A 17,099-nucleotide genomic window follows, 5' to 3' on the forward strand; every position below is an offset into this window, starting at 1 on the left:
TCAGTGGCACCTTGGCAGATTGGGATTCGAACCGGCAACCTTCTGATCACCATTGCACCACTGCCACAATGTAAAAGATTGCCTTGTTTCCTGTATGGTTCCGGAACTCTTACTGACCCAACGTAATGCCAACGTAACGGGTAAGGAAGAGGACCTGTAATCGGAAGGTTGCCAGTTCGAATCCCGTACAGCCAAGGTCCCTTGATCAAAGTACCGTCCCGACACGCTGCTCCCCGGGCACCTGTTTTACCATCACTTTCACTTTCAAATCGGCAGAATATATAAATGAAAGTGAAATGAAATTTGAAGTATCTTATTTTCATTTGCCATAAAAATAAACTGAACAAAAACTTAAAATTAGCTTTGATCTAATTGTCCCCAATTCTTAAATGCCACGTATTTACAGGCTCACTCATTCCTGCATTTTTCTAGCCGCCACTAAAAGACTCTGCATCTGGTTCCCTCAGATGCTGCATATTTTATCCAGTCACTAGTGCCTGAGGCTTCAGCACATCAATCCAATGGCATTTTCATGCAAAATGTGAACAGCATTTGTTTGTCACAGCTCTGAAATACAATAAAAGAATCACTCACACCCAGAACATTCAACTTTAAAACTCAGTCCTTTTATTCTATAAAATAGCAGCATTGTACAAACGAAAGTTACAAAAGATTTAGCATAAATAGTTGTGCATTCAACAAAAAAAGTGCTCTTGGTTCTGTAGGATCTTGAATTAATGAAGTACTAAATATTATATGGACCCGTCAGACTTGTGCTGCATAACTATGAGATCCACCTTCTGCCTCAAAGAAGTGCCTTGTAGCAAAGTGCCCTGTGGCCATAGAGGGTATCTGGTCCACACAGATGAGATCTTGTCCTCATCCACCTCAACTGATTCAGCACAAGAACTGGGTGGTAATCAGGTGAAAATCCAAAAACGTGTAGGACAGAAGCACTTCATCTGCTGGAATCAGATGATTTTTGCCCTTGCAAAAAGAGTGAACCTGTATGGACGATATGTGGAGAACCTTGCTGGTGCACGAGTGCGGACGAGGGACCGTCACTTCTTCTTGAACACGCTCCCCAGGCGGCGCATGCTGGTTTTTTTCGCTTCTGCTGGCACCGTCTGTGATCTTTAAAGGAAGAGGAAGCGCAGTGCAGTGGAAGGTCACAGTCATGCCTATCAGTTAATCAATGAAAAATATGTGCAAGTGTAGAAATGTGAGCTGTTCCAGTGGCGGCCAGGACTCACCTTCTGGCTGAAACGTCTGGCTTGGCCTCATTCCTTTTCAGAGAACCAATCTTGATCTTACTAAACCGTCCCTGCTGAGGAACCTGAACATGTGAAGTCAATTTAGATCCATTTTGCTGGAGAAATGCAAATATACATTCAATACATGAAGCCGTGCAAAGAAACATTAATACGGGATGGTCTGTGCTTACATTGTCTCTTACTGGGTGCTCCTCCTCAGGTTCCTCAGGTAGGTCTTCTACTCTGTTGGTCATGGAGCGCCCACCTATAAGACACAAAAGAACACTTAAACACATAAATAAGAACAGAAGCAGTAGCTACCAAGACCTAGAGAATTTATTTGAACGGATGTGAGAATTTAAACATTTTTTCCTTATTTGAATGTGGAAGGGAGCGTGTGGAATCAAAACTTGGCCGTGTGGTTTTATTGTACACTTTAAATGCATCAATAAATGACACGTGTCAATGACAGCCTTTAGTTAGATGTTGGTGGGAGAACAGCCTTGATTTGGATATGCACAGTAACATGGCTTTGGTGCGGAGACCTACTGAGTCTCCCGGTGAATGAAGCCGTGTCTGATGCGGCCCTCCGCCGGAAGCCAGGTAGGATGAGCTGGTCGCGACGTCTTTCAGGCTGTTGCCTGTTGCCTGTAAAACTTGCAGTTCTGCATCTTGACGATGAGGCCTGGAATTGAAACGTTGAGCGTGTAATTTGGTTAAGGAACTCCACCGTGGGCTTTCCTCCATCAGAGAAATCTGTGCATCCCTACCGCAGCATCCCACTGCTCATACTGTCGGTTCTGGAGGACCTCCATCTTCATCTCCAGGCCACGATTCTGTATCTGCAGATGGGCAATCCTCTCCAGCGCATGGCATACTTCTTCCAGGTACAGCAGACCAGGGGACAGCTCCTTAAAGACATTATCCTGGGCCTCCAGGTCCTGAGGAAATATGACGATATTCGTCTCCTGACTAAACTATCAATAAAAAATGGACTCGAGTTCATCATATTATCATGTAGTCCGGTGTTGATCTGCTCAATTTTTAGGAATTCGATATAAGAAATTTGCCATGTTGGGGTGGTAGTGGCCTAGTGGGTAACACACTCGCCTATGAACCAGGAGACCCAGGTTCAAATCCCACTTATCACCATCGTGTCCCTGAGCAAGACACTTAATCCTGAGTGTCTCTGGGGGGACTGTCCCTGTAACTACTGACTGTAAGTCGCTCTGATAAATGCCGTAAATGTAAAAATAATGTTTTAACAAACAAGATGCTGTATAAATGTCTCTATAAACGGAAAGGCATCCCCACTATCCACTACAGAATGTGATGTTCTGAACCCCCACACATTCCACTGCACATTAGGCAGGAACCATTCTAGTCATGTTTGGCAAAGCCTACCTGGACAAACTGGTTTATTGGTATTGCGCACGCCTCTTATACATGTGGTAACTTCTATTCATTGTGTGTGTATGTGTGTGTGTCTCTCTTCTAATCATTTTAGAGATATATGACCTTCTGTCCTACAGCTGGTTGTAAAGCATCATTAATCATTTGGCAACCATGAAAACTTTGACAATCAAGGTTTAAAGGGCGTACAACATTTTCACCTTATCTGCAGACATGGACGTTGCCAGGTTGTACTAGTTTTAGGACCCCACAACTAGAGAGGGACAAATGAAAAGCGCACTTTAATTGGATGATATTGGGATGAAGGGGATTCTCTCAGTGGGAATCAAAAGTCCACAGTTCCAATAGTCACATCATAAAGGTCACGGATGTGGAGTATTACTGACCTCCACTGACCTCATAAACCCATGTTATTATCCTCATGCTCTTTTAGTGCAAAGAGAATATGATACGCCTGATGTCCTGGTATTATGAACACTTCAGAAGGCAGCATATCTAAGGTTACATGCAACTGAACTTTTTTATGTTAGAAAGCTGGTAGAAAGTGTTAGAATGCCAATTTGTTAAATGTAAATGTAATGTAAAGGCTGAGCTTAAATTGCCAACTTTTCACTCTCTGTGAAAATCACAACTAAGCATGAAAAGATTAGCATTAGACATTATTAATAATAAATATGTGTAAGGTTTTATCTGTAAAACTTCAGAGGAAATTGTTTCATTCTGCATTTGTTACAAAAGAAAAAAGAAAATTATAAATACAAGAAAATTATCTGGTGATCCAACTAACCCTAAATAATAACTTACATTATCAGAATATGATTTACTAAAGTAAAGAAAAATGCACACCATATAAAACAGCATTCATACTGAAATAGTCCCAAAGGTAATTAATCAACAAAATACTATTATTTCTATAATAAAATATTAACTGAAAGATTAATACAAATATTTTCATGACATTATAATGTAATCTTAATTCCACACAGGCACGAAATAAACTGCGTTCGGGACGTAAAACGTGGGGCGCGTGGGCGTCCTTGTGAAGGAGTTGACTGCAGATTGAAACGGTTACCTGTTCTGCAGAAATACGGTCCAGGTCTGTTTGTAACCTTTGACCCCCTGTTTTAGGGGTCTGTTGGAGGCTGCTGGATCTCTGGCCGGTGCCTCGCTTCTGAACTCCACGTGATTGTGCCGGCACGGTGACAGACTTGGATCGTCCCCGGAATCCTGGGCAATTCGGAGGCGGGGGTCCGTGTCTCAGGATCTGGCTGTGAGCCGGGTCTGTTGGACGTAGTGCCTGTTCCACCGGAGGCCCCTGAGACATGCGAGAAGTGCAGGATGAGTGGAGAGACTGAATGGAGAACAGGGAAGGGGACGAGGAGTTCTCCAGCCGCCGAGCCACGGGGGAACACGCGTCCTCTTCATCCGGAGCCTCTTGGGTTGGAGTTCCAGCGCTGACCGTTTCCATTCCAGAGTCTTTGGACTCAGACCTTGTTGGGCCCTCTGAGAACCTGTAGATCCCAACTCCGTCAGAGTCCAGAGCAGACCGGCCCTCTGCCACCCAGGTTTCCATTAGACTTCCGAAATTCCGATATAAATTCATCTCCGGCAGGTAACCCGGGTAATCCGGCAGGTGCCTGAGTGCTCAACAGGAAGTGCTTTTGCTCACCGAAGACAAAACACCTTTGCAATGCTCCGCCTCCACAATTCAGCGGTGTAACACACACACACACACACACACACATTCATAAATACACTTTCTAGTTCCGCTAGTTTCAACACACCAACCAAAGCAGCTCCATTGGCAGCTGAAGAAGCCATTCATTATGCTGTCAAGACGCCTCCTGGACCTGCCTGAGCACCGCGCGCCGAGCCCTGGAATGCATCAGACGTGGTGGAATCACAGCGCCGGGGCACGCCTCACATCATAGCTATGTAACTGGCGAAGGCGAGAGACGTGTCCAACCGTGTCCAGAACGTGTCGACGGACGCCAGTTTATTCATAACAGCAACATTTCAACTGTCATTGCACAACAGTGTTAAAGAAATGAAATCTTTCCGGCCAGCCCGAGAGCTGGAATGGGTTAAATGGAGATGCCTCCTGAGTGATAACCGCGTTCCAGCACGTACAGATGGAGGGTGCACAGCACAAACGAGGATGTAATGTGTTTTGTAACTATTTCCTCTTGTGAATTCACATCATACCGTTCTGTTGGTCATGTCAGTCAAAATGTGGTTTTTGTGCCCATTTAATAAGAAACTCAATTCAATTCTGTTAAGCAGTTATGAGACTGGAAATTTTGATCAAAAGAGAAGAAACTTTGGTGGCTTGGAACTGTTGTTAATATGGTTATCAGCAAAAATGTCAGCAGGAGACACTGTGTCTTCATGGCGTCAGCCTTGCAGTTACTTTAGTTTCTGCATAAAAATGTAAAAAAAAAGTGAAGTGATTATGAAACACTGCAGCACAGCACACACAACGAAATGTGTCCTCTGCATTTAACCATCACCCTGAGTGAGCGGTGGGCACCATGACAGGCGCCCGGGGAGCAGCGTGTGGGGACGGTGCTCAGTGGCACCTCAGTGGCGCTTCGGGATTCGAACCGGCAACCTTCTGATTACAGGGCCACTTCCTTAACCGCTAGGCCACTGTAATCAGAAGGTTGCCGGTTCGAATCCCGATCTGTTAAAAGCAGAGGACACTTTTTGTGTACAGTACAGGTCAAACGTTTGGACACCTTCTCATTCAATGTGTTTTCTCATGACCATTTACGCATCAAAACTATGAATGAACACATGTGGAGTTATGTACTTAACAAAAAGGTGAGACCTCCACACACACATACACACACACACATTTGTAACCAGAAGGTTGCCGGTTCGAATCCTGTTCTGTTAAAAGCAAAGGACACATTTCGTGTATATATATAAAATGTTTTGTGTGTGTTTGTGTGTGTTTGTGTGTATTTATAGGCAGTGATTTGCATGCACACCCCCTCTGGCCCTCCCACTAACCTAGAACACCAGCCATAAACACAACTTTATACAGCTTATCACAGTATATTCAAAGGTCTTATGCACCAATACAAACCAGAGAAAACGAAATCCCCGTTTATCCTAAATGCAGAAAAAAAAAAAAAAAAAAACGACATATCAAACTCTCACATATTGAAATACATAAACAGTTGATTTCATAAGTTACCCATTTTCATGAAACAATGAGACCATGTGGAAGAGGAAGAGTCTCTGTTATCCTGTTGCTCTCCATCTGAAGACTTCTGCTCGGAGGAGATCCAACCCCAGATCTTCCAGGGGACACTACACCGCTGCTGTCGGTGGCAACAGGGACCAACAGGAGGGTCTGTCGCGATGTTGTCCCCTCTCGGATCCAGTATGGAGCCGCGTTATGGGATTACTTGGGCACTGAAGGTCATTACAGTCACGATTTTTGTCGTGTTTTAACATGTTCTTACGTTACGAGTCAAGTCCCGAAACAAAAAGTATTTCTGCGGTTGTGCGTGTTTTGTGTTTGTCGTCACCATGGCAACAAGCAGTAGTCTTAATTTTTAATGAGGCGGAAATAGGCGAAAAGTCTATGTGTGTGTGTGTGTGTGTGTGAGTGTATATATATATATATATATATATATATATATATATATATATATATATTACACACATATACATACATGTATACATAAATACATATTTATATTCTTTTCCTTCTTTTGTTTTTCTTTTCTTTTTTATTGGGGTCTAGATTGGGGGATTGTTTGAGCTGTTTTCTCTTGCAACCTTTTGAGAATATTGTTCTAATCTCTAGTCCCAATAAACAAAACCAAAAAAAAGCAGAGGACACATTTAAGAAAGTGAAAGTGAAGTGATTGTCATTGTGAAACACTGCAGCACAGCACACGATGACACAACGAAATGTGTCCTCTGCTTTTAACCGTCACCCTTGGTGAGCTGTGGGCACCATGACAGGCGCCCCCGGAGCAGTGTGTGGGGACGGTGCTTTACTCAGTGGCACCTTTGCGGATCGAGGTTCGATTCGTATCACCAGTCTACACCATCTTTACAACATAACTAGACATGGTGTAGCTCTATGTGGCCATTGGTCAGTGCAAGGTCAACATGAGATGAAAATGCCCAACTCTGGTTGTGATCAGTTATGCAGGATACTGCCCACAACTGAAGTTCCATTTCGGACAGACGTTCGGTCAGCTCACAGCTGGGCTCCTGTCTTCTTCTGAGTCTCGCCGTTCACTGCTGCAATCTGGACGCACCGCCTGCAGAGAGACAGATCCAGGATCTGTGGACGACATGTGGAGGAGCCGACAGAGAGACCGGCCACAACTGACTCGCACCATACCAGGCTATACTGGTAAAACTTAACTGGGGTTACCAGTATAATGCTGTTCTGACAAGGCCCTCTTTCACTTGAGCCTACAGAAGCACTTTCTGTGCCACTGCTTATTTTGGGTTCTAAAAAAAGTGAAAATGCAATATTGTACAACTTGTTGCATTGTTGTACATTTATGGCATTTACCAGACGCCCTTATCCAGAGTGATTTAAAACCAGTAGTTACAGGGACAGTACCCCCCTGGAGACACTTAGGGTTAAATGTCTTGCTCAGGGACACGGTGGTAGTAAGTGGGGTTTGAACCTGTGATTTTGTGGTCTTCTGGTTCATTGGCGAGTGCGTTACTCACTAAGTACACTAACCCAAATGTGTGTGTCGATGTTTTTTTTTTTTTATAAAAGGTTTCATTCCAAAACGACAGAACTACTTCTCTCGGACGTACACTGAAACCTGCCATGACGCTCTGGCCGAGTTTGAACGTGACCGGCAGAGGAGAGTTCAGATAGCGACTTCAGATGGGCCCATTACTACCTGCCAAAACAGCCATGGCACCAAAGTAAAAAAAACTAAACCCCAGACAATGCACAAAATACAATAAAATAAAATAAAAACCTGCCACACACAGTCACAATAGTCCCAGCGTTGGCACATCCAAATGGAATGATTTATGCTGGAGACATATTGTATAATTGCCCTCAAATTAGATCACTCACATTCATGGCAGCGTTCATTCCAGTGGCCTTTACGCTGTGTGTGTGTGTGTGTGTGTGTGTGCGCGTGCTCTGTAGTCTAGGAGACTAAACACACCTCTCACAGCCATCTCTATGGAGCCAATGACTGTCAAATCCCCGAACCCTTGGAAACCATGTGGCTCCCCCTACCTCATGGATGAGAACAGTCCACACAAGTATTTTATGTCAGGTAGAGAAATGGTCCTATTTGTCTTCATTTTTGTTTGAAGGGAAAACATGTGTGTGGGAGAAAAAACTATACTTCCTCATGACATCTTCCTGCTGTGGCTGGCTTGTGTGTGTGTGTGTGTTGAGGTTTCACTGGCTATGTGCCCAAGTCCCGCTTCCTCATGGGCACCAGCTACCCCATCGCAACCAACAAGGCACTCATTCAATTTGGCAGAGAGATGAGGAATGCAAGTTCTTCCCTGGGCCACCCTGGGGACGATGCTGTCACTCTACCCCACGTTCCTGCCATCTACCCACCAGACCGGGGCCTTCTGCCCTCATACACAGGCCATGTACTAGGTGAGCATGTTAGAATCCTGCACTGTTAGAGAGCAAAAATGAGATGCAAGCGTGGGTGCGAACACAAATGAGTAATAATTTTTTGGAGAATTAGAGAATGATTTTGCTATCAAAATGACTAACTTTTTGTGTTTTTATTTTTATTTTGCAATGAATTTTGTATTTTTCTTGTCCCATCCAAGGTCTAGGCCTAGCAAGACCCTAAATGAGTGAGATAAGAACGAAATTGACAGACAGACAGATATATATTGTGTGAATTGCATTCCTCACTACATCGCTATGTCATTTTCTTTGCTGCAGGCTACTACATGTAAATGTGTCATTACCTTTGTCCACAGGCTACAGGTTCAGATATGGACAAACCTTTGGACAGTCAACTCACAATGCCCTGGGGATTAATGGAGGACAGAGGAAGACAGACGTACAGACGTAATTCCACATACAGTCATCCATCCCCTGGAACAGTGATTAAATGGAGATGGTTTAAGCACCACTCAAAACAATTGTCCCACATGTTTGAATGTACGCAGCAAGATCTAGAAATGACCACCATGGGAGCATGACATCTATAACACTGATGCACTGATCTCAATGCAATACAATATACTGGATTTGACAGCTCACTTGAGATAATGCTAAATGCAAAGCAGCAAAACATAATGAATAAATATCATTTTATTGAACCACTTGTAGCCTTTTCAACACTTTAAGTGAAGGAAACGTCTCACAAACTGCTGTCAATTCATCACGTGGGTGATTGCACAAGACCATTTCATGAAACGCAGCACGTTTGCACATAATATTGCACATACTGTTATTACTGTAAAGCATGCCGGCCAGTGGCTCTCTCTTGACATGCTAGGGACTGACCATCACAGATGGAAATTCAGAATGTTTAGGCTGCATCCAGTTTCACTGCTGACCTGAGAGAAAACACGAACAATGTGTAGAAATAGCATTTCAACCGTTTCTTTCCAATATTAAAATGACCAGTCGCAGAGCGAGATGTAAAGCATGATAATACCATCTGTGTTTTTCAGCAAAGGAGTGTTTGTGCTTGTCAGAGAAATAGGCAGAAGCTCCGTGTCTTGGATTATTGTTCTGTGGTCAGAGTAGGGTTCCCTTGGGACTGAGGTTCTGGCTGCCTGCTTGACCAGTCGCTCTTGGCTAACAGATCCAGCCTGGACCCCTCCAAACTCAGCCATTGTGAGGGAAGTCTGAAAAAGGGAAAAGCATGAATTATCGGGAGGGATAAAAGGGGGTAAATATGTAATGTGGGTGGACTGTCCCTGTAACTACTGGTTGTAAGTCACTCTGGATAAGGGCGTAAATGTATATGTTCTGGCGTTAAATTACGCTGTGACGGGTGAATTCCATGTTGTCACGAGGAGGAAGGACTTTATAGAACTTGATCTGAAGCTGAAGGAGCGTGCAAGTCTCTGCCCACTCACTGATTGCCCCGAAGGGACAGATTTTTATTTCCTGCTTTGCACTTGTCACTGTTATCATTAGTGCTCATGCATGGTGAGAATGTGCATGCAGTCCCGCCCGGTGCTCAGATTAGAGCCTTACCACACATTCCACAGTGCTTCCGTAGTGGCGACAGTCACTCTACTCCCAAATTGACTACTTGTTTGTACCTATACAGCAGACACTCACCTCTTTGATGTCTTGGTTTCTTTGCGCTGAGGTCCTCCTCCAGCCCCAAACAGCCTGGCCCAGCGCAGCCCCTGTGGAGAATGGCCCTCCATGGCACCAATCCCAATCTGCTGCTTCCTACTTTCAGACTGTTTCATGGTGCTTTCCTCATTCCACTGATTGTCTTGATTGCTCTCAGAAGTCATCATCACCCCCTCTATGACAGATGGCTGCCTCAGCCACCATCCAGCAGCAGAGTCTGACTCGCTGCTGCCTCCCAGTGGCCAGCTGAACAACGTGCACTGGCCTGTCACGTTTACGGAGACTGTCTTTTGGATGCGGTCCTGAGAATCCAGACACGCCATCTGTGACCGGGGCGCCATCTCTCGGTCCTGCACTGGTATTCTTTCAGAGTTGATTCCACGTCCCTTCAACTTATTGGACGGGATTTCTGTCATTTGGCGGAAAGAGCAAGCTGATTGGGCAAGCTGTCCAGGATGAGAAGAAGGCGTCTGATGGGGTTTGTTCTCAATCAGGCGAGACTCAGAGAGCAGGTGTAGGTCAAAAGGCAGAGCAGAGAGTGGCTGCAGGAGCAAGACGAGCTCCTGATAATGTGTCCAACATGGTCCCTGCCACTGTGAGAGGAAACCCCAGTGGCGGTAGAACATCTGGATAACGTCTAGAGACAAAAGATGAGGTGACTTCCTGGGTACCCTCATAAAACATATAAGTAGTACCGACATTTACCTCGACAGCTATGCAGGTGACTGAACCAGAACCCCAAGGCCTGTGAACTGGCAAACAAAATACAAAAACACAAAGCTTGAGAAAATAAAATCACACAGAGAGTTACAGGAAAGCAAGCAGGCTTACTTGAGCAGACCCAGTATAAAGGCATTAAATCTCAGGCTGTTCTTGTTGAGCTGCGAGCATTTCTTCACTATGGAGACCAGGCTGTGGAGCCCCTGGGTGGATGGGCCTGCAGTAAACAAGACGAAGCGTCCATCATAATACAAACTTGTCACCTGTGTTTACAGCAGTCTATACGGACCTGGGCGTGTAGAGGCTAGAACCACGTCCCAGGGATGATTGCGTCGCTGCCCCACAATCAGGTCCAGTTTATACGGTTTAAGCTCATCCCACAGTATACTGCTGATGGCTGGACATAGATGTTTAAGGACCAGGTGACTAAGAGCAGGATTCAGTGAGCTGTTCCCTACTCTGATCTGTTCTCAGAAGATAAACAATTACCCCAGATTAGTGTATAATGAACATTATTAATGAATAATGTAATGTATTAAAGTATAAACTAATATAGTTTTCTTTTTTGATCTACCTTCTCATCTGGGTTTTGAGAGCTGTTCTCAAAATGTTCTGTGATCCTGTCCACTGCTGAGCTCACAGCTTTCAGAAACGCTAGAGAAAGGCAAGAGGGTTGAATATCATTGTCCATAATTTCCACGTTTTAATCTACGTTGAAAATATCTGGCAAGGTTACACAGGCCCAATGCAGAACATACAGTACGTAGAGAAAGAAGGACATGAAATTAGACTCTGTGGTAATGATGAGAAAGCAAACTGGGATCATCTCAAATGCACACGCAAACACACATATGCAAGTGGATTAGCCAATCATAGGCAGAGGAGGGGGAAGTAGGTCACAAATCAAAGGAAGCCCCTTCGGGGAAGTGAAGGCACTGCTGCAGAGTGGGCTGTCTCTCATTATCCCTGCACAGGGAGACAAGCAACACACCAGAGGGATGAACTGTCTCCAAAATCCAACCCAGCACTCTGCCTTCTGTCACAAAACTAAGTGCCAGAATAAAAATGTATCTTCTACCATTTCGGGAAATGTTGAGCACTACTATTTTGTGCCATTTGTACTCTGCTTCTTTTGGCTGGTACCTTTTTTCTGCAGCAGATCAATAGAGAGTGGCTCAGTAGAGGCGTCTGGAGATAAGATGAACTTCTCAGGTGGCCTGTCTGTCACGCAGGCAGACACACTCTGCTGCATCTGCTGAAGTTTCCACAGGAAGCCTGAACAGAACCATGCAAACAACATGCATCTGTCATACTGTCACCACTGCAAAGTGGTCTGCCAAATACTTACGGCGTGGCAGCAGCTCTTTTGAGGCGTGGGAGTTTGGAGAGAGGTCACAGCCTTGACCGCTGTGTCCCCAAGAAGACGGAGGCCGGGGAGAAGTAATGGAGGTGGGGCAGGGTGGAGAGTTAAGCGAGGTCACAGAGGTTAGGGCAGGACCAAAGCTGGAGGCTTTGAGCATGAGAGCGGGACCCGTGGACTCTTTCTCAAATGTCAATGGACCAATGGGTTGAAACAGGGGAACTCCCATGGGTGTGGGGCTCTGGTTTTGGTTTGATCCTATGACTGTCTGCTTTTGGTTTAAGTTGGTTAACTGAATCCCATGTTGGCTACTTGTTTGACCGTAATGTTGTCTAGAGGGGTCGTCTGAGATGGTGTGAGGGCTAGTAACATGAGTCCAGTTGCTGCGAAGGTGCTTTGGGACAGGGCTGGGGGTACAAGTGGAGCAAGTGTCTGAACTGGACGTTCCCAATGGCGATGGACGAACAAGGGCGGGAATCGCTTTGCTTTTGCCTTTGCCCTTGCTCGATTTGCAGAGGTACTGGCTCAGCAGAGAGCCCAGGGGGCGCTGTTTTCCCGCAGGGGGCTGTAGGATAAAAGGCTGAATTGGCAGAGATGTGGGTCTCTGCTCCTTGCTGTAGCGAACCACGGTGGGATCTGAGGAGCACGCCTCTGGGCGATACACAAGTCATTAAACAGCAGGTGTTAATTAAACAGTAAAAGCCATTTACATTTAAAGCATTTATTAGACACACATTATCCAGAGATAAATTTGATATAATAGCTTTTATATTTTTCAGCACACTCACCAGCAGTTTTTGAGCCGGTTGCGATGCAGTCCTCATGCGGATGATAGGATACTTTCCGATTGTCCCAACTAGTGGAAATGGCTTCAGCATCTTTACAAACTTCTGCTTTATTGGGGGAGAATGCTCTCAGTAGCTGTGTTGAATGAATTTCAGAGGAATGGTCTTCAGAGCTGGTCTTAAGGGAAGACATACTTCCATTTTCCTTCTTGCAAAGAGCAACCTCTGCATAGCTAGCAACATGGGGTTGGTTTGGAGGTGAGAACATGCCCGCACCAGTCTGCAGGTGACAGGGACAGCTTGGCAGACGAGGCAGAGCTTCAGACTTTGGTGAGAGAGTGAAATTGGTGATCGCCTCACAGCTACGTGACAGAGGGTCTTTTCTGCACAGTATCTTCTCAGGGGGTCCTCCAGGGTTTCTACTGGTCATCTCGTCAGCTTGTTCATCTTCCTTCTGGTGGAAGACATGGTCAAATTGTTTCTTAAATTTGTCAGATAGCTGTAATTAGTTTTACGGTCAACTATGTATCAACTAAAAAGTTGTGCTACTGATCTTTAAGTGACGTTATTGACAGGTTAATGCCTACCTTTTGCACCATAACATCAGGCTTGGTCTCCTCCCCTTCAACTTGCCTAAAAAGGAAGTACTCAAAGTGTGGCAATGGGCTGTTCTGGCTGTGGCCTTCAGAACAGCTGGTTACTGAGGACCAGGATGGGCTGGGTGATGACTGTGTGGACAGATCGCAGGGCACCAGCTTGTAGTAATTCTGGGTGGTAGCTGTTAGTCGAGTTTGAGTCTGGAGGCAAGAAGCCAAGTCAGATTCTTCCATAGATGACAGACCTCGTTCCATTCGGTAGATGTTGCAGTTTGGGTCCAGAGCCTGGGGGGACCAATAAAAGCCTGGGTTGGAGCCCTCTTGAGAGAGAGACTGTCCATCATGGAATTCACCATCAGGCTTATCGAAAGCATGCGACACAGCTGGAACAGCATTATTGGCTTTGTTGAAGATTGTGCTGAAGTTGACCAGCACTCCATCTGAGCTGTTGCAAGAAGAGTCACTTGCATTGTCTACATGGCCTTCCGTTAATGATCCTGGATGATGTCCAGAGCGCCGAAAGGCTTCCTGACTCAACGTTTGCTTATGGTTATTGAAAAGATGATTTTCTGGACCACACCAATCTTGTTCTTCAACCACTGGTGTTCTTCTAGAATTCCAGTGCCGGTGCTCTAACCCTTCCAGACAGAGCCCATCCAAAACTTTAGACATCACAATATTTTGACTAGGCAGCAATTTGGTTCTATTTTCAGGGATGTCTTTAATAACGCCACGGGAATCTCCGTGAAGCTGAAAAGAAAAGTCCTCTTGATATCTGTGCAAGTTGTCTCCCTCGAAGTCATCATCCTCGTCCTCATCCTGGTTACTATCTGCAAGGAAAGGATTTTGCCACCGTGGTGTTCCCCGTTCTCTTATCTGCTTCCCTTTTTTAACCTTGAGGTTTAATACATAATTTTCCGGTGTTGCTTTAGAAGACTTTTCTCCACCCTCTTCTCTAGAATTTGCACATTGTAAAAGGCTGCTGGACTTCACATCATCTCTATTCAGACCACCCTGGGAGGGTTCTGGGGCAGAACGGGTGTAGGTCAGGCTTAAAGAGCAGGGATGGCTGGGATGTTTCCACCCATGAAGCAAAGGTCCTTGGTGCATGATCAGGGTTTCTCCTGAGAGATTGTGGGAACTGTCCATCTCACCTGTCCACCAGTTAGAGGTGAGCAAGTTTAAAGCCTGGGCCTTAATTCAAATGGGTGACACCAGGATCGTGATGAAAAGGCCATGGAAATTTGAATGTAATTTCAGTATTGGGGTTTGGGATATTAGTTTCCAGAAGCATCTACAAAAATCAAGAAAACCAGATATGTTAAGCTTTCTAATGCCCTGTCCACATGGGAACATTCTTCTCTAAAACGGGACAATTTCTATCCAATTCATACGGAGAAAGGATGCATAAAAATACTGAGCCCTCAGCGTCGTCCATGACAGTGTTTCACTGAGCTATAACGATAAATTCAAACACATTCAGTATGAAGAATGAATGAAATGATCTCCACACTACACACTTACTAAACGAGGACACAGAGAATGAGAAACCATCTGTCCCCGCCTGCCGCGTACAGTTGTCCTTTAACATCCTTACTGAGGACTACACTGAGCATGCACACTGATTTATTCCACGAGACTGGACTCCAGGACATGGCACACTTATCTGGGCGCTCGGCATATGCACACAAATGAGGTTTGGTCATAGTGATGGGAGTTCTGGCATCTGAGAGATGTGTAAATAATCTATACAACAATACACCTTATTGTATAGTTCATTCTTTACAATAAAAGGAGTAAAAACCCAAGTAGTCCCTGTCTCTCTTAAGTCTTTTATTGTGAAATGTCATCACTGTTGATGAAGATGGATTCGATTTGGTGGAACTGTTGACAGCCAATCACATCTGTCCAAAGGGATATAATCTGTAAACGATAACATCTGGTATAGAGAGAGGGACCCAATCTGCTGAACCCACACAACCCCATCCACCCCAGACCCCCACCGCTTCTCAGACAACAACAACAACAACTGAGAATTAATGCCCCAGATATTTCAACAGACTCGTCACTGAACAGCATATTCTAGAAAACCATTAGTCACCATTTTAATAGAATATTGTGATGCTGGGCATCAGTGGAAAATTATTCCCAGGTTCTGTTTAGTATTCCGAACCAGAAGAATGACTACATTTCAGAAATGAGAACTGCTTTACATCTTCACTTTGGTGGGATTCAGGAAAAGATCTTTGTCCTGAATATTCAGACTGTGAACCAGAGCCTGATTGAATCGTTTAATATCTACAGTTCATAGTAAGATCCAGTAATCATACACAGAACTGCACTGGGTCGTTTTTAAGATCCCGAGTATATGGCATGCATCTGTATAGATGCCAGGAGGATCATGTCAATATGGGGGGACACACCCCCATATCCACACTAAAGGAAAATTCCATCAAACGCACCGCGACGTAAATCGTTTCTTTCGCTAGTTATTTTTATTAAAACGAGCAAAGGAGAAATAACTTCATGCACATGACCGGACACGGTGCCGAACGTTCCAACGAATAATTTAAAAAAAGGACCAGAATACAGAATGTAGGTCAGGGGCTGACTGTCCTTAAAAAAAGCCGCGACACGATTCCCTCATGCCCCCATAATAAAGCCTTATTATAAGCAGCCCCCAGCCCGCGTGTCGGTAAGTGTTGTGGGGTGTGGGAGGAAGCCCGACCTACCCCGTCCTTCGTGCCAGCCGTCCTGGAGGGACGTGGGTCGTGTCGGCGCAGCGGAGCGGTGGTGGGAGGTTTTCCCGGGATGACCGGGCGTCGGTGCGTCACTGCGCACAACTTGCGCGTCTCCTTTAGGGGTCATTACAACCCCGACAACAAACTCGTCCCTCGTCCGACGTGAAAACATCGATTATTCCCTCTGGGTTTCATAAACCTCGGTTTTTATTATTTCAGCAATCAAGAAACGGTCAGTTATTAGGATTTTTGCCATAATACATAACATAAGAAAGTACAAGTGAATAAAAGCAGCATTGCCATACATACATGCCAATGTAGAAAGAAAAGGATTTATATTACACATGCAAATCTAGTCAAGACAGCAAAAAAATGTTTGTCTTTTATGTTGTAGAACATTCATCTCGTTCACGTTTCCACCAACTCATCAAGATCAGTTCAAATCTGAGTGTTGAACAGTGCTCTTCAGTGGGGGTGCTCTTCACTTCCTATTGGTCAGTCGCACAGCTGAAAAGCCTCATGAACCACACTCACCTATAAACCAGAAGACCCAGGTTCAAACCCCACTTACTACCATTGTGTCCCTGAGCAAGACACTTAACCCTGAGTGTCTCCAGGGGGGGACTGTCCCTGTAACTACTGATTGTAAGTTGCTCTGTATAAGGGCGTCTGATAAATGCCATAATTGTAAATGAATAAAATAGTAAGGAGACATAAATTGTCATCGTTGTATTTGTTTATTGAAGAATATTAATTCCCTGTAATGTTTTAGAAAAAAAGAATGAGGTTTAATTCAACATCCACAGTCTCAGTGTTCAGAGGAAAAGAATATTCCCATTTTAGGAGCTCTTTTTTTTAATCCATAGCACAGGGACGTACTGTGGGTGGGAGTCTGTCGTGACCCCTTCAAACGTCCCCGATGGCAGCAGTC

The 17,099-nt window shown here is 44.9% G+C and overlaps 3 protein-coding genes across 5 annotated transcripts; 1 reads left to right on the plus strand and 2 right to left on the minus strand.

Annotated features, from left to right (window-relative positions):
- Positions 1 to 622: 622 nt before the first annotated feature.
- LOC114786361 (uncharacterized) lies at positions 623 to 4,609 on the minus strand. The gene is made up of 6 exons (XM_028973416.1): positions 3,739 to 4,609; positions 2,024 to 2,194; positions 1,803 to 1,938; positions 1,445 to 1,518; positions 1,254 to 1,336; positions 623 to 1,134 (listed from the first exon to the last, which is right to left on the minus strand). The coding sequence occupies exons 1-6, from the start codon at positions 4,267 to 4,269 to the stop codon at positions 1,062 to 1,064; spliced, it is 1,068 nt and encodes a 355-aa protein (XP_028829249.1). The 5' UTR covers positions 4,270 to 4,609; the 3' UTR covers positions 623 to 1,061.
- A 2,146-nt stretch (positions 4,610 to 6,755) lies between these two features.
- cimip2b (ciliary microtubule inner protein 2B) lies at positions 6,756 to 8,931 on the plus strand. The gene is made up of 6 exons (XM_028974805.1): positions 6,756 to 6,760; positions 6,833 to 7,047; positions 7,429 to 7,583; positions 7,816 to 7,948; positions 8,074 to 8,286; positions 8,625 to 8,931. Exons 1-6 carry the CDS (start codon positions 6,756 to 6,758, stop codon positions 8,717 to 8,719), a joined length of 816 nt encoding a protein of 271 aa, XP_028830638.1. The 3' UTR covers positions 8,720 to 8,931.
- Positions 8,932 to 9,041: 110 nt separating this feature from the next.
- On the minus strand, positions 9,042 to 16,284 carry LOC114785151 (iporin). Of its 3 annotated transcripts, XR_003749016.1 has the most exons (12): positions 16,160 to 16,284; positions 13,419 to 14,721; positions 12,835 to 13,285; positions 12,035 to 12,697; positions 11,830 to 11,961; positions 11,261 to 11,340; positions 10,976 to 11,150; positions 10,798 to 10,903; positions 10,672 to 10,718; positions 9,946 to 10,603; positions 9,311 to 9,503; positions 9,042 to 9,209 (listed from the first exon to the last, which is right to left on the minus strand). XR_003749016.1 is itself a non-coding variant. In XM_028970956.1 (11 exons), exons 2-11 carry the CDS (start codon positions 14,574 to 14,576, stop codon positions 9,380 to 9,382), a joined length of 3,579 nt encoding a protein of 1,192 aa, XP_028826789.1. In that variant the 5' UTR covers positions 14,577 to 14,721; positions 16,160 to 16,284; the 3' UTR covers positions 9,042 to 9,379. The 3 variants fall into 3 exon arrangements, 2 of the variants coding, with proteins under 2 accessions (XP_028826789.1, XP_028826788.1); XM_028970956.1 differs by having other exon boundaries at positions 9,042 to 9,503; positions 12,035 to 12,682; XM_028970955.1 differs by having other exon boundaries at positions 9,042 to 9,503.
- Positions 16,285 to 17,099: the final 815 nt, after the last annotated feature.

The sequence above is a fragment of the Denticeps clupeoides genome, chromosome 3 (genome assembly GCF_900700375.1).
Source record: "Denticeps clupeoides chromosome 3, fDenClu1.1, whole genome shotgun sequence".
Lineage (NCBI taxonomy): Eukaryota > Metazoa > Chordata > Actinopteri > Clupeiformes > Denticipitidae > Denticeps > Denticeps clupeoides.

What these genes read in the sequence shown, in the direction of transcription:
- LOC114786361 (XM_028973416.1), bottom strand. Translation starts at nt 4,269, where the DNA reads ATGAATTTATATCGGAATTTCGGAAGTCTAATGGAAACCTGGGTGGCA. An exon ending in ACCGTATTTCTGCAGAACAG is followed by an intron (nt 2,195 to 3,738) that starts GTAACCGTTTCA and finishes ATATTTCCTCAG; the next exon opens with GACCTGGAGGCCCAGGATAA. An exon ending in TTCATTCACCGGGAGACTCA is followed by an intron (nt 1,519 to 1,802) that starts GTAGGTCTCCGC and finishes TGTGTCTTATAG; the next exon opens with GTGGGCGCTCCATGACCAAC.
- cimip2b (XM_028974805.1), top strand. An exon ending in CACCATACCAGGCTATACTG is followed by an intron (nt 7,048 to 7,428) that starts GTAAAACTTAAC and finishes TTTTTATAAAAG; the next exon opens with GTTTCATTCCAAAACGACAG. An exon ending in ATACACAGGCCATGTACTAG is followed by an intron (nt 8,287 to 8,624) that starts GTGAGCATGTTA and finishes CTTTGTCCACAG; the next exon opens with GCTACAGGTTCAGATATGGA.
- LOC114785151 (XM_028970955.1), bottom strand. Translation starts at nt 14,576, where the DNA reads ATGGACAGTTCCCACAATCTCTCAGGAGAAACCCTGATCATGCACCAA. An exon ending in CTCAAAACCCAGATGAGAAG is followed by an intron (nt 11,151 to 11,260) that starts GTAGATCAAAAA and finishes TTCTGAGAACAG; the next exon opens with ATCAGAGTAGGGAACAGCTC. An exon ending in TCACCTGCATAGCTGTCGAG is followed by an intron (nt 10,604 to 10,671) that starts GTAAATGTCGGT and finishes TTTTGTCTCTAG; the next exon opens with ACGTTATCCAGATGTTCTAC.